Source organism: Nanorana parkeri, unplaced genomic scaffold, assembly GCF_000935625.1.
Source record: "Nanorana parkeri isolate BGI_ZX_2015 unplaced genomic scaffold, ASM93562v1 scaffold662, whole genome shotgun sequence".
NCBI classification, from domain to species: domain Eukaryota; kingdom Metazoa; phylum Chordata; class Amphibia; order Anura; family Dicroglossidae; genus Nanorana; species Nanorana parkeri.
The window spans coordinates 592927-609249 of record NW_017306930.1 but is presented as its reverse complement, the minus strand read 5'-3'; the positions used below and the strand labels follow the sequence as shown (position 1 = coordinate 609249).

General features: G+C 40.3%; 1 protein-coding gene across 1 annotated transcript in view; it reads right to left on the bottom strand.

The window, feature by feature from the left end:
• RNF150 (ring finger protein 150) overlaps positions 1-16323 on the bottom strand; it is a 105091-nt gene that overhangs the window by 12468 nt on the left and 76300 nt on the right. Inside the window, exons 4-6 of the mRNA XM_018563415.1 lie at positions 14126-14208; positions 6412-6508; positions 881-1088 (exon numbers count right to left, since the gene is read on the bottom strand). Coding sequence (XP_018418917.1) covers positions 881-1088; positions 6412-6508; positions 14126-14208 — 388 coding nt within the window. The remainder of the gene's footprint in view (positions 1-880; positions 1089-6411; positions 6509-14125; positions 14209-16323) is intronic.

Genomic DNA, 16323 nt, shown 5'->3' with positions numbered 1-16323 from the left:
AGTCCTGTCCTGGGGAAAAAGGAATAATTGATTTCTACAAATGTGTCCTTCTCTTCATCCGAGTCTTCAACAGACAACACACACACACACCATTGTATTTTTTATAATCTCAGTGCAAGAATAGAAACATTGATAGCTACAATAATTATTTGAAGGCTATTGTATTTTCTTTCAATTCAGCAAATAGTAAATGTGTATTAACAATGTCACCAGGGGTCTCCACTATCTTGCATGTGTTGTGTGTATACGGTATATAAGTCTATGCACATTAATTATATGTATTACATACAATTCTGGTAGAAATGCCAATAATAATGTTCAGACCTCCCATACAGTATATTCTAAATATATAATTACAATATATGGATATTACATACTGTAAGGTGTGTTGACTTAAGAAGCCATAGCAATCGACCATCATAAAGGTTGTACAATAAAAGTTCCCTGTAAGGGTATATTACTATAATCTGGTCTGTGGGGTGGTGACTTACACAAGATATCATTTCTTATAGGAATTTACCCAGTGCACAATGTCTCAGAGGGCTCATAAGGCACAAGGACTGTACTATTCAGTGTAACCATTTGCATATGTCATTGTTACAATGGCCTCAATATACAAACTAGTAGTCCCATCACCGGAGCCATTTTTAAAAATGTATTTTATTTTCTATCCGATTAACCGATTAATCGAACTTAATAATCGGCTAACTAATCGATTTTGAAAATAATCGTTAGCTGCAGCTCTACAATCTATAAAGCAATATAACAGCTTTGCCTCTAAACAGACATTAAGAAAGTATTTTAATATATAAAAGAAAGGAAATATATCACAAATTACCCAGGTTTTTATTGATCCTGGATGTTAGAGAAGTGTACTCACTGCTTGCTGTATAGCTGACCTCGCCGACCTGTGGTAGGACATCTGCATTTTGGATAACTTGCAACAGCCCCACTGGGCGCACAATGGGATCGACACCTACAGAGCTCTCATTCACAGTTACATCACTGGCTCCTGTAATTTGATTGGTTGGTGGTCCTACCGAACCTTCAAAGTCTGGCGTAATATCATCTAAGCAATCTGCATTAGGCTGTTGGGAAATAACAGAACACAATTAGGATTCAACAAATAAAACACATAAAATAAGCCTAAACAAAAAATACTGTTGTTACTATAGTGACGGGCCAATGTAGTAACAGAACCTCCTTGTGGCTGCAATACTCCTTTTTAAGCCTACATGATAAATTACCTTTGCCATGAAACATGAATTAACCTTACAGCACAGAACTAGGAATGTGCAACTGTGTGTGTTTCTAGTTCCCAGGCCAGATGTCAAACTGTAAAATGTGTCTCAGAGTTATTGCCAACCTAATGGATGCATACTGACCCAGCTTAACTTGGCATGGCCATCGGAGCATCAAAAAACCCTGGTCACAAAAAGGTTAAAGTTTAAAAAAAAAAAGGTTACACATAAGACTATTGTCCTCACAAATATCCTTTTTATTCTTAATAGAAGTGATGTGGTATGGAAGCAGAAAGGGCAAAAGAAAAAGTGATGTAATTTCTTAGTTTTCTAGGTAAACCCATCTTGGAGAAGTGTGGGGTTGTGTAACTTCCTGTTCACAGGTGCATCACATATCCTGCATAACAGAGACTGACCACATGCACACAAAACTACAAATCCTATACTTTAACCCATTACTCTCTCTGCACCACCCTGTTGTATTGAGGGCTGTGACTGGCCAAACAGCCTTTAAATGTCTCTATCCCTCTTCTATATGGCTGTGTGTCACACCTGTGTCACTTGCTGTCTCTGGAGCCTCACGGCCTTACCTCCTCCACTCTTTGTGTGGTTCTGATTCTAGCACCTTGGAGCTGCTCCCCTATGACATTGAATCTTCTGCACACAGGGGAATGCTGAGGGCAGCCACCAGTCACTGATGTCCACCCACCAGGAGGGCAGTTTGTAAACACAGCTAAGCTCTATAGTGCTCCGCCACAACCACTAAAGATTTTGCAGCATTTTGGCCAGTGAGGGAGGCACCTCTATTAGGAAAAATTGGCATTGTCACCAGTGTGACATGGCCCTTACTGCCCTAAGGCTCAGATAATGATTTTGTGAATGACTATTCCTGGTCAGCATGTTTCTGCAGCTCTTATGATGTGTATATGTCTCATACAGCAACATAGGGACTTTGTTTTCTATACCCATGAGACAAACCAATTCAATTACATCTTTTAATCAAGTTAAGACAAATGCTGTAATTTTGTTTTACAAGGACCTCATACATAAAATTACTTATTTTAAAAATAAAGATAATTTGCTTGAGCAGTATTATTCTAATACATTCTGCATGCATGTTATACATCGTTCTAACCTTCTGCACAAATACTAAACTCAGATTTTTAAAACCCATATTTGAACCCAAATCCAAAAGAATTTGTCCTATCCTCCCATATTGTAGCTTTCCCAAACGTGCCTCCCGTGTGCTGAGCGAACCTTGTGGTGCTGACTGTGTATGAGTGGCTGTGTGCAGGCACCATGTTGGAGAAATAGACTATACAGACGTCACAGAAAAACCACCAGGGCATGTGCAGAAGACTAAAATAGCATATGCCCATGTGTTTTATTATGAATATATTTCAGGTTTCTAGGAGACTGCCAACAATCTTCCTTCTTGGTTTTTTTTAGGATCCTTAGAACAAATCTCTCTAACATGATGCTTGTAGTGCCATCCAAAAATGCCAATTAAAGCTTTATCATGCAAAGAAGAAACCATATCTGAACATGACCCAGAAACTCTGCCAACTTCTCTGGGCCAAAGCTCATAAAATGGTCTGTTGCAAAGTGGAAAACTGCTCTGTGGTCAGATGAATAAAAATTTGACATTCTTTTTGGCAACCATGAGCACCTCATTATTCGGACTAAAGAGGAGAGGGACCTTCTAGCTTGTTATCAGCGCTCAGTTCGAAAGCCTGCATCTCTGATGGTATGGGGGTGCATTAGTGCGTATGCAATGGGCAGCTTGTACATCTGGAAAGGCACCATCAACGCTGACAGATATATCCAGGTTTTAGAGCAGCATATGCACCCATCCAGACAAAGTCTATTTTGGGGAAGGCCTTTGGTATTTCAGCAGGACAATGCTAAACTGCATACTGCATGTATGTACAACAGCTTGGGTTCATAGTAGAAGAGTCTGGGTGCCTAACTGGCCTGCCTGCAGTCCAGACCTTTTACCAACTGAAAATATTTGGCACATCTTGAAACGAAAAATACGACAAAGACGACCCAGGACTGTTGAGCAGTTAGAATCCTATAACCGGCAAGAATGGGCCAACATTCCTCTCTTAAAACTCCAACAACTGGTCTCCTCAGTTCCCAGACGTTTACAGAATGTTGCTAAAAGAGGGGATGCTACACCTTGGTAAACATGGCCCTGTCCCAACTTTTTTGAGATGTGTTGCTGCCATCAATTTCAAAATTGCCTTATTTTTTTCTTAAACTGGTAAATTTACTCAGTTTAAACATTTGATATGTTTTCTATTTTCTATTGTGAATAAAATATGGGTTTATGAGATTTACAAATCATTGTCTTCTGTTTTTATGTAGATTTTACACAGCGTCCCATTTTTTTTGGGAATTGGGTTGTAGTAGGTCGCTGTAACCAGCATTAATACTTTATTGCAACATTCTTTTTTCCTTGCGTTAGACTCACATACAGTGTGTCTTTAGAGTAAAAGTCTAAAAAAATAAAGAATACATATTAGTCATTAAACTCTATCCCTCTTATTAAACTTTAAAATGTTAGTTATGAAACTTTCTGACGTTCTGGGTGCCCAAATGATCAATCACATGCTTATGCCCTGGGCTAAAAGAGCTGTTTTACAGAAGGAGAGTTTTTTTCTTTTTTTCATATCATACTAATCACTGAAAAGCCCACAATATTTTCTCATTGCAATTTGATGCGTGATAGTTTATGCTATGCCAGATGAAGATGAAATCCAGCAAATCATAACTATATAATGCCGATATGCCTCAACCTTGGTATATGTCCTTAAAGTACTAATGGTACCCTTACATGGTGGACTGACTAGGTAGAATCGAAAATTTCATGTAGAATTCAGAAGCCAGTTAATCTAATTTAGAAACCAGCAGGTTCTTTTGGGGAGTCACAAAATGTGTGTTTTTACTGACACCAATAAACAAAAAAATAGTCCAGAAGGCAGGGTGTAATGGTTACTGATATAGATGGTTTATTTACTTTATACGATTCTTTTTCTTGGTAAAGCAGCAACATATCTGCAGATGTTTTGCAGCATTAAAACTTGTATTAAACAATGAGTATGGTTTTAGAATCAGAACAACTATTTTTACACTGGAGTTGATAAATGAGTTATTTTTACATTTGTCTTGCACTTAGAATTGCAGTCTCCAGGGGCCGCATCTCTTATAAGGTGAGTCAAGCAGCATGCATCTGGTATCACAATAAAGGTAGTTAAGAGGCACAGAAATACAGATTATTATATACTTCGTATTGCAGACTTTGTACCTGTCACAATTAAGCTGCAGACTTGCAGCTGAGCGGTTACTTGTAGTTCTACAAGTATATACATACCTCTTACCCCTGGTTCTGCAGGCATGCAGGGCTGTGCTGGTGCTTGTAGTCCTCCAGGCATGTGCTCTGAACCTGACTCACACTTGGTGCAGCTTTAGGCGTCGGCCGACCTCTCCTGCTGTTTCTTATACAGCTACTCGGCCAATTAGTGCAGTCCGCGTGTGGCCAATCCTGTGGATCCTCCATCTTCCTGTCTCTATTTAAACTCAGGGCAGCGAACAGCATGCGGCCCGAGCAACGCTTTCCTAAGCTAGATGCCCAGCCTCCCTGTTTGTGATTATACCTGAATGCCTTGAAGTTTTGCAGTGTACCTACCTTTGGCTTGTCCTTGGATATCCCTGTCTACAGTCTGCCCTGTGCTTTGCTTTGTCCCTGGAAGTCTTAGTCTTCAGCCTGTCCCTAGCCTTTGATTCGTACCCTGTACCTGTTAGGTGAGTTGGGTGAACCTAGGGATTGTGACCTGGGGTCAGCACGCAGCCAAGCCCATCTCCACCATCAGAAGCTCTGGCGAATACCGGCTGGCCCTTATATTCCACATCCCAGGGGACCCCATGCTACCTACTCAGCATTGCAGCACCTTGCCTTGTATTTGAACGTCCAGCTTTAGCTGTTTTCCACTGCCTCATTCAGTTCCCCTGCTTTTACTCCAGCTCTGGGAGTCATCAACCTACACTGCTTGGACCCTTTTCTCTAAGTGTCCCTGCCAGTGTAGTAGAAAGGGTCCACATACCCGACTCCAGTTCATACCCGTGAGTTCCGATCCGTGACAGTACCTTTGCTATATGTTTGCTTTATAGTGCCATGCTAAGGAGCTCACTCACTGCTGTACTCCCACAGTAGGCAATCTGGCTGCTCAGGTATGTGCCGGGTGTGTCTGAAAGTTAAACTGGGCTGGTGTGACCTACTGTACAATGCTCAATTGTATTTTAAATCAGCCAGAAAGGTTCACTGGAGTCTTTACATATTATTTGTGTATTCCCAAAATGGTACATTACCATTAGTGAGGCAGTTATATGAATTTGTGCTACTTTACTGGCTGAAGGAAATTTTCAGTGTGCTGTATATATGCCAGTGCCACTTTTTATTCCCAGGCCAGCACTGTTCCACTGTCAAATTGAAACCCAAGCCTAAATCAGTGGAATATGATCAAAAAGTACTAGTGGAGGAGTTATTGAAGTTATTGTAACACAGGAAGTTGAGAATTTACTGGGCAACTGTCATAACTGCTTATATATTACTGTATACAAAGTATGTTATCATGCATTCGTGTCCTTGGGGTCCTACTATGGCCATGTTACTACAACTGCTAGCAAATGTTACTTAAATCAAACTACATAAGCTTCTACATCATTAGGCATTAGTCATGTCTTGTTATTGGACAACTACTAGTGGCAACAGGATCTACTGAGTATCTGTTGCTATCATTTATTTGGGAATGTTGCTAGCTATTAGTCATGTCATGGTGAAATCCTTGTAGGCTTTTGTCACTTTGACTCCCATATTCCAGGGACCTGTCTAAAGGCATGTTGTCATCATACACTAATTACCATATTGCGGTAAACACATGGTCATGAAAATTAATTGTTACTAGAATGTGGACACATGAAGCTTTTAGGTAGATTATTTATTGTCTCCATTTACTTCACTTCATTCCAAATATTAATTTGCTTAACAAAACATTTACTGTCTTTACATAACATTATGCTTTATGTTCTTCAATGTTTTGAATAACCGAAAGTCTAATGCATGAACATACTGTATATAAATATGATCTTTAATGCTTAATGTTCTTACCGGTATACCCAGTGCTTTGAGAATGTTCATTTTACACATTGGACAGGTGCGGTGATCTAATAACCAAGGATCTACACAGGATTTGTGGAAAAGATGCCTGTAAAGCAAAGAAGACACAAAACACACATAAAGATATATTGGCTTGATCACTGAGATGTTATCAAGTGCAACAGAAACTCTTCACAACTAGCAACAGCAGGGCAGAACAAACTACAAAGTATTCTCAGTGGACCTATTCAAGTCCAGTATTCACCTATATCAGGTTCATCAGGACGCTGTTCTTGGTTTGTGTTGGTTTCCCTGTGATGCTCCATTTTCTTCCCATAGTCCAACAGTAACATAGGTTACCTTCCCAAGTTGGTCCTAGAGATGGTATATTCATGTGGGATTGTTGTAGAGACATTAGGGTATAACTGATAGCTGCAGGGTCTTTATTACTCATGCAAACATTTCATACAGCCACATTTGTAATTTCAGTAAACCTAATAAGCCTGCTACAGGCTCCAACAAAGGACAATTGAATGTTTTGAATGCTTTTTTCTGTACATTTAATTGAGTGATCTATTAGTAAGTCTTGGGTTCCTCATGGGCACGGCAGCCATGGCTGCAATCTTGTATTCATGTAAAACAGGTCAGAGATGAATCTTATAAACATCAGTTAAATAATAACTTAAAGGAGAATTATGAGGTGAGTGCTTTTCACTCATCCTCATAGTTCTAGCCGACTTGTGACAATGAAACTGTCACAGGTCGGCTCAGTAGATCGGGAAGTGAGCGAACACATACTGTCGTTCGCTCACTTCTCAAAAGACTGTATTCCCCCCTCCCGTCCGATCCTCCAGCGCTGACTGGCGGAACGGATGGGGAGGGTAGAGCTGGCTCTGCCTCTAGATAGGCAGAGCCAGCTGTCAACTTAGGCAGTTGGGCGGATCCAGACATAATTGTCGGGATCCGTTTCAGCTGCGGCGTCTCAGTATACCGCGAGCTGTGGCTTGCGGTATACTGAGCTTAGGGTGACGGGAGGACGCTAGTTTGTGTCCTCCCGTTACCCTATGGAGAACTATGGGGAAAAGCCCTAACCCCATAGTTCTCCTTTAATTTTTGACTCCTCTAGCTCTGTCAGGTGGAGAAAGGTTTAGTGGTTTGGTGTACAACTTAAAGTTTAGTAAAATAACTAGTAATTAGTAAAATAACGCTTTGCTGCCTAGAATCGGTGTACTATGAACATGCTCATTCACAACGACAACTGTACTCTTTGCATTACATACGGTATCTCCACATTTATATGAACTGCGCCAATATTACGACTCACACAAAAGCAATAACCCAGCCTGGAAGCTGCTAATGAATGTGAAACCAAAATGCATTTATGAACAATCTGGACTGATACATGGCCTACAAATATAAGAGCCAAGGATTACTTCCAAAGAAATGGAAGATTTATGGTGTATGATTTTACATGGAAGCAATCAACTGTCTTTATAAATATTTTTGCCTTAATTTATTCTTTACAGCCTGACAGCCTTGTGCCCCCATAAATTCCTGTGCATCAGAGCACTGTAATTCATGCCACGTTTCAAAAGAAAATGCATGTGATTTAGCCATAAAATATAAACACCGGCATCACATATATCTTATACACAAGCATATACGTAATGTCTCAGTGTACAGTGTTTTTTCTTGTGATAAATTACTATGGCCACTAGCATATTTTTAAAGTGGACCTACACTGAATAACGCTCAGCTCTGTTTGAACATTAGTCATTAGTAGATTCAGTGTGAGGCTATGAAGGTTCAGCAAGGATATTTACAGTAATGATAAGGTTAATTCAGCATTTTAGGGGTAACCCCTGGGTAAATAGATAGAATATATAATAAATAGCTGTACTACATATATGGGAATGGTCTAGTCTACCAAAATTTGACAATCTGTTCAGTTACTTTGATCTAAGCACCTCTGTCAGACAGCACATTTAGACTGGTGAAATTAGTTTTCTCCATTGGTGTTAAAGCGGACCTTTACCCTTATCTTTAAAATAACAACAAACACACCTTTAGAAATGTTTAGTAATGACAATCTACAAAACACATACTTCTAGATAATTGCCGGCTTTGTATTCTTTCCATTCTATATTTCTCTTTTCTTTCCCAGTCTGACAGTGGCCATATTTACTAAGGGCAGATTACTAGATCATCTATTACTCCCTGGATTTCTGGCACATGTGACTAGCCATGTGACCATGCACATCATCTCAGGGGAGGAAAATGCTTTTCCCTGAGATTTCATGAGATTACAGATGAGATTTCCCTGCTGATGACAAGGCAATCCCAGTGTGCATTGCGTTGGCAAACTGAAATCATTTGTACTTTCAAAGCAGGAAGTGAATGTCCTGCAAGTATTTCACAATCACAGCATTTTACACCTGACATGTCTATGTTACTATTAATCACCATACATAGAGGGATGGATTGGTAGAATCTGATTTTGGAGTAAAAAGGTCCACTTTAAGAAACACAGCTTGGTCGCCAGCCCACCCCAGCCTGCTTATGAATAATAAGAGGCAGTAGCATACTGATGAGATCATGTCTCTACTCTTCCTACTGTTCTGCAAACCTTGGGGAAAAAAACACCTTAGCCACCATCTATTCAGTCACTGGCTTCCAAGAATCAGCAATACAGTCAAGGAACTAGTTACCTTTGAAAGAGGTCAGCAATTAGAGGACTGCTTTTACTTATGTCAACACTGACAAAAAGCCCTCAACAATCCTAAAGTGTCCTTTCCTGTTCAACATAGTATGAATAAATGCATTGATCTTTATTATACAATCAACCAGACACAACAACTCCTCTACACTGCTCCTGGACCAGAACTCAAATAAAAGCACAGCAATTAACAAGTTCAGAAGGCTGATTTGAAAAATTTAACTGGGGCAGTGGCCTCGCTCGTTAATGCAATAATATTACTGTCTATAGTAGTCTTAAACCCTCTGAGTTTAATCTGGCATTCAAAAATGATTAATGTAATAAAACCACTCAAATCTATAAGTCGGAACTGCAGTGATGTGGAAGCTATTAAGTTGTTTAAATACATTCGCAAACTCTGAGACTAGAAGAAACAAAAGTCGGAAGAAAATAACTGAACAATCTGCAGATGTTTCCAGCCATCTCTGGGAATTCAGAAAGGAATTCTTATACTTAAACTAAACTCAGAATTTTGCTAAAAAAATAAAATAAAAAAAGTCCAGTTACGTAATGTACAAACAGCACTGGTGGCCCTAGCAACATCAGCTTTTCTTCTTAGTTGATTCATCCCAAGCTACTAAAAGCTGACGATTGACTGGTTGCTATCGCTTGCCACAACTGCATATCATTGTTATCATTGTCTGGTATTTTGTTTTAATAAACGTATTTCTCATGGGAGGCTGAATTTGTCGGCGAACTTTAGTGCTAATAGCAGTGGTGTACCTGCCCACCCCAGGTACAGCCAAGTTGTTTTATGACAGCACTCCAATGCTAGACGCACACTGCCATGGTACACGAAGCTCTGCAGTACCACCCTGGCAGCCCTCAGATACACAGGCAGCACAGAGCCAAGGCAAGCTAATGCTCTCCTCTGCAGCACTAGAACAGAAATAGGAGGATTTTTCACTAGACACACTTGTTCCAGTCACGATATAAGACAGGATTTCATTTTTTATATTAATTAAGTAATGTCATACTCCATCAAAAAAAAAAAAAAGTTTTGACTTTAGATATTAAGACTGGAAATGAGTGTTTGTGCAATGCATACAGTACAGATGGAGGCGCTATACATAATGAGCATGCTGTAGCCTGTGCAGAAATGCTTGCTCTTTACAGCGTTTCCACACCCACACTGTAAAACCATTTGTTGCTACTTACACAGGGCTCCCTTCAGAGAGATCTGTTTTCCATTTACACATGATGTGGGGCTTCCTTGGAAGGGAAGCAGTGAATTAATTCTTGGTTTCCAGCACTTACTTCCATGAACTGGCACGACTCTCGCTGTTAACATTCCTAGTAGCTTCACTGTAATGTCTTAACTCAGTGCTGTCCAAGATTTCCATGAGGTGGGGTGGATATATCTTATAACTACAAGCTTGCAGAATGGGTTTCATTACATAAACAGTGATGTCACACTACTGAGGTTATGCAGTTCTTAAAGCCACAGAAGAGCTTTAAGGTTTGGAGCAACAATCAATGAAACCATATGTCATTTTAATAAAGGAGAACTCCTCTAAACTGAATGCACAGCATAACCCCAACGTAATATCAGAAACAAATGGAACCATTTCTGAGACAAAGAACTGTTTTTAGCTGCCCTGTGCCTTCAACACTCATGGCTCAGGTGGAAGAATTAACAAAAAGATAGGAGCTGCGAGTGGTTCTCCTCCTCCTTGTCGATAAAACAAGCCCTACTTACCCTGAATCCAATGGTCTTATAGTGTAACTACACATGATACTATTTAATATTGCACTGTACTATATTATATATACTGTACTGTCCCCTGCTCTCAGCCCAAGTCTTAAACTCACCTGTCCTTAAATCCAGCTAGATATCACTGATGAAGCCAGCAAGCAGCTTGTCAAAATCTTTTGGAGCTGGGCACAAATCTTGTCAAAATTATTTGGAGCGTACACAATAACTCTTTATTAAATCCTATAGAGAGTTCATACATACTGCTAGAGCATGTGAACATAGAGCTCCAAAACATTATGGCATTAGAAACTATAGAAAATGATTTATTTAGTTCCCGTTTAAATGGGTTGCCCTAATAACATAACCAATGAAAGAGAATATAGGAATTTATTTAAGGCTAAGAATATTTTTTTCACCTAGTGTGCAAATCTGCTAAATAAATACTGCATTAGCTTTTCATAAGCCAGGAACTACTGCGCCAGCTTACCCATGTGTTCTATAAGAACAATGTGAATCTGGGTAAAAATAATTATCTTGGTTGCTACTCCAGACTTTTAAGGAACCTATCTGAGTATTAATGCGGATGTTCAAGCGTGTATGTTTTCCTAATTGTTCAACCAGTGGTATCTGTTCTCTGGAGATATGTCTGCAAGGTTCAAGGGGTACCTACATGCACATAACACTCTGGATTTTTGGAAAATAATGTAGTTATCAATCAGATATGAGGAAACATTTAAGTTTAAGATAAAAGGAATAATTTGTAAAATATTCACACAGAGATGTGGGGTATGTGCCAAGCGACCCTTTATGTAACATGACCATTCCTGGAGGTATATGGTCTAAATACATTCATAGAGCTCAGAAAGACTAGCCTCTACAATATACATTCTGGCCACAACTCTTGCAAAAATAGAGTCATATGGGGCCACTCTTACGATCCTTCATTAGGTACTAATCATACGCTAGAAGAATGCTAACCTTTCTACATACAATTCTACATTATTTAAATTGGTCCAAGAAGAAACTCTGGTGGGTCTGGAAAAAAAAACTGGTAGAGGAGAAGGTGGTGGTTCACATTAGCATAATAGCAAAGTAGAAGGCTGGCAGAATGTTTAATTTGCACTCTAATATTCAATCAGAAGGGCATTGTAAGTTCATGACAGGAGGATGGAAGTCCTTCATATTGACAAGAAAGGGATGTTGTTACTTACACATTGTCTCTATAAGAAAGAACAGCGAAATATAGATGTATTATAATATCGTATTGTTGTCCAAAGACAAATTTTCTGTAACGTGTTGTAAAAAGCCGTGCTGAGAGATATTGGCACTGTTTTGAGCTAGTGGAGTAACTGCAGACAAACGCATAATTCATTCAGCTACTTCCCTTTCAAGGCAGCCCCACATAGTTTGGAAATTAAAAACAGACCTCAGTAAAGTCACTATAACCAGCAACACACATTTACAGTCTGGGTGTGGTGAGACTGTAAACTACAAGCCGTTCCTGCACACACTTGAAAAGTTCTACACCTACGAAATGAATAATTTATAAAAACTAGTGTGAAGAGGAACTGTGGTCAACAGCAGCTAGACAAATTGTACGTTTATCTTCCCAGTGAAGGAAAGAAAATTAAGCTGAAACCTGCAATATTACCACAATCAGAACCAAAGGACTTCATAGGAAAGGGATCATTCCCTTGCTGGTCTGCAAGAACACAACATTGCCCTCCAGCAACTTCAGCGAGAAATTATAGCTAATTTGCCTACAAACATCAGGTGGTCATAATAATCTGACCACTCAGTGTATACTGGATTGGAATCCCAGAACTGACATGGGTAGTGCTCAAGCCTGCTGTTGAGCACCATGTGGACTTTCTATAGACCCGTCTCTGTCACTTACTTTGTAATATGGCACATAAATCAGAGTGTGTGGGGTTTGTTGTCCAGGGAGCCATGCCATCCCCCTGCCCCATTCCGGAGTACAGAGGGTGGTCCCCTAAAAGGGGCCAGATCAGATCACCAAGCCTACCTACTTCCAAAGCACGGAGATTAGGCCCCTGGAAAGGTCCAGAGTTTCTGGCAATCTCAGAGAGTAATTGGATCTGTTCTGGCCGGAGCCTGATTGCACAAAATAATGGGCTAAGCACAACAGGCCACACTGTAAGCACTGGCATGCCGAATGTATTGGTCACCATTGTTCTACACAAAGAACAAGGGTACTTCTCTGCAGCATGCTGGCAGAGGACAGGCTTTTCTACTGAGGCTGTGTCTGCTTTCTAAAGGAGGCACCTAGAATGTAATAAGCATTTTTAAACTGACAGTTTATTTGAGGATTTAATGAATATCTGGAGTCCATTCCTTTAACATTCATCTTCTCAGACAGAAAATGTAACATTTCTTTGGCCACTTCTCCCACCTAGCATGTTGATGCTGAGGAAAAACATTTGATTTTCATGATTCAACAGACTATGTAATTAAAGTGGAACCACATCTTCCTATCTTCTACAACCAAGGAAGATGTCATCTTAGCCTCTATATGGATTGCAGTTCTCATGGTTCTGCACATGTGGATCAGCTCTGACTCCAGCCATATGTGGGCTTGAAAGTTCAGTTCATGAGCTTAAAAAAAACCCCACCGGCAATCTTGACAGCTGACATGCCTTAAAAGTAACTGTTTTGTGAGGGTCAAGGTCCACTTTAAAACACTTCTGCTGATTGGCTTTCAGCTTGCGGAGTCCTCACTGCTGCACTATTAGAAATAACATGATTCTGTTTGAAACACATCTCAGAATCCGTCACTGATCATGATGATTTCAGCAATAGCTGCTTTTAATCTCTGTTTTTGATGAAACCATTAATAGATGAAACTGATAATGTAACTTACTCTTTTATAAGTACCATAGTATACATTCACTGGATTATCAGAGTCCTGAAGTTTACAGACTACTTGCAGATCAATAATAAAGTAAAATGAAACTCGGATTATTTATTGCATGGAAACGAACACAGCTCAAGTGCACCATGCAATAGGCCATAACAGCCTGCCTATTCTCATTTGACTAAAATCATATTGCAGATGAGTTGCAATCGGTTGCCATTTGTTAAAAAAACCTAAATGCAATGTTGAATAAGTTGGGTATGCGATCCAGTTCAGTCAAACAATGTTTAAAAGAATACAATGAAGTCCTTAATTGTCTTAGCCACCAAAATATCTAACTTGGTAGGTTTACTTTCACAGAAGCTGCTAAGAACTATGCCAACTATGTATAAAAACTTACCGGCACGGCAAGACTCGGACAACATCATTGGGTTTATATCCTTCAATGCATACAGCGCAGTTGTCAAAATCTGGCTCTGTTTCCTGTTAGAAAGACAGTAATAGTTAGAAAAGATCGTTCAATGTGCTCTTCTTTCCAGATTATCTATAAAATAAAATTAATCTAATACAGCAAAGCTCATAATGCATGTGATTCCTGGGGTTACATCAACATGTTATACTGCACTTACAAAATTAATTGTCATAAGCACATTGCTAACAAAAAGATACACAGTATGCAGGACTTTCTGGCAAGTACAGCCAACCTACTTATAAATAATGATTATGTTTACCAGTTATTTAAACCAGATAATAGATTCCAGGGCCATTTGATAAATGCTGGTTGGAAGGAAATGTGGAAGATGTTGACCACAGCAACTAATAAGATTTCTTGTTAATTTTGTGTTGAAGAAAGAAAAATTTAAATACCTGCTCTAGGGAGAATGGCTAGCTTTTCCACCATTATTCTTTAGAAACCTGCTCTAATGTGAATACTACACTAAACGGGTTTGTTCACTACAGAGCCGAAGGATTAGCCGAACGTTGGGGTAAATCCTTCGGCTTCTTTTTCAGATTTGGAAGTCATTTAGTACAGCTGAACTGAATGGCTGCTGTATGCACTATTCTCAGTAGCGCGTACAGCAGCTGAAATAAACAACCAAATGTAGCGGAGCCGCATGAACATGCTCTGGCTCGCCAAAGCCAAACAAACAGCAGAAACGGAGAGAATGGTCCGCCAAAGTGGACCAAAGTGAAATTTGGTTAAAAGATAGAATTTAAAAAAAATAAAGCATATAGTGTTCTCTCCAATTCATTCCAGACTATTTAGGTCTGGAATGTTAGGGGTACCCCGATGCCAACCCCCCCTCCCAAAAAAAACAAAACATGGGGTTCCCCTCCAAAGTCATACCAGACCCTTTAGGTCTGGTAGGAATTTTAGGGGGACCCCAACCCCAAATCCCCTACCAGACCCTTAATCCAAGCATCGGCCTGGCAGAGCATGAGGGGGGGACAAGCATGTGCTCCCCCCGGCACCATACCAGGCCACACGCCCTCGACATGGGGAGTGTGCTTCGACGGGGATGGGGGGCCTCTTCCCCACAACCCTGGCTCAGTGGCTGTGGGGGTCCGTGTGGCCAGGGGGGTTTACAGGAATCTGAGTGCCCCCTTTCATAAAGGGCCACCCAGATGCTGCCCCCCTTGTGAATGAGTAAGGGGTAGTTGTTACTACTACTCATTCACCAAATAGTATATAAAACACACCACATAGTGAAAAAAGTCCTTTATTTGAACAAAAAATACAAACACAGTTTTTGACAAGTCCTTTATTTAGAAGAAAAAAAAATTTGATGTAATCCACTGGTCAATCAGGTCATCCACACCAATCATGATGGACGATGGTGACAGACTCGCCGAAAGAAAACAAAATTGCCGCTGCTCACCAAAGTCTCGCTGCACAATGACCCGAATTTAAACAAATGGGCGGAGCAAGTCATGATGCCAAGGGACAAGCTCCACCCATTTGTTTACATTCCATGCTAACTCTCTGTCTTCTAAAGGGTCTGGCATGACTTTTGAGGAACACCACGCTTTTTGTTTTTTGGCATAGGGTCCCCCCTAACAGACCAGAAGAGTCTGGCATGAATTAGGGAGGGGAGTACATGCTGTTCTTTTAGGTTTACAACAACATTTTTAATTCTGCTTCACTACCTCTGAGGTAGTGAACACAATAACTGAACGAGACGCTGACCGTTCAGCAATTCACTCTCTACTGTTTAACCCCTTGGAGAATAGGGGAGAACAGCAGAGAATGAACTGTTATGTTCGCTTTAGCCGATCTAAAAATTGCATCGGCTGAGACGAACAGGCTCCTCACTTCGATTCAGTCACACAAGCTGCGGCTATCCAGCCGAGCCAGAGGCATGTGAAGTGAGCTGAATGCAGCCGATGTACAGCTAAAAATAGCCGTTCGCGGCTGCAGTGGATAGCTGAAGAGGCTTCGGCTCACCTCAGTTATTCCTTCGGCAGCTTAGTGAATAACTCCCTAAGACATTTAGAAGTTGATTTATAAAACTTCCGCCCAGCCATACGTTGGGCAAATTTCCTCTGCTGCTTAGTTCCATCTAGTGGCGGGAATGACTTGTAAAGGGTATTCACCCA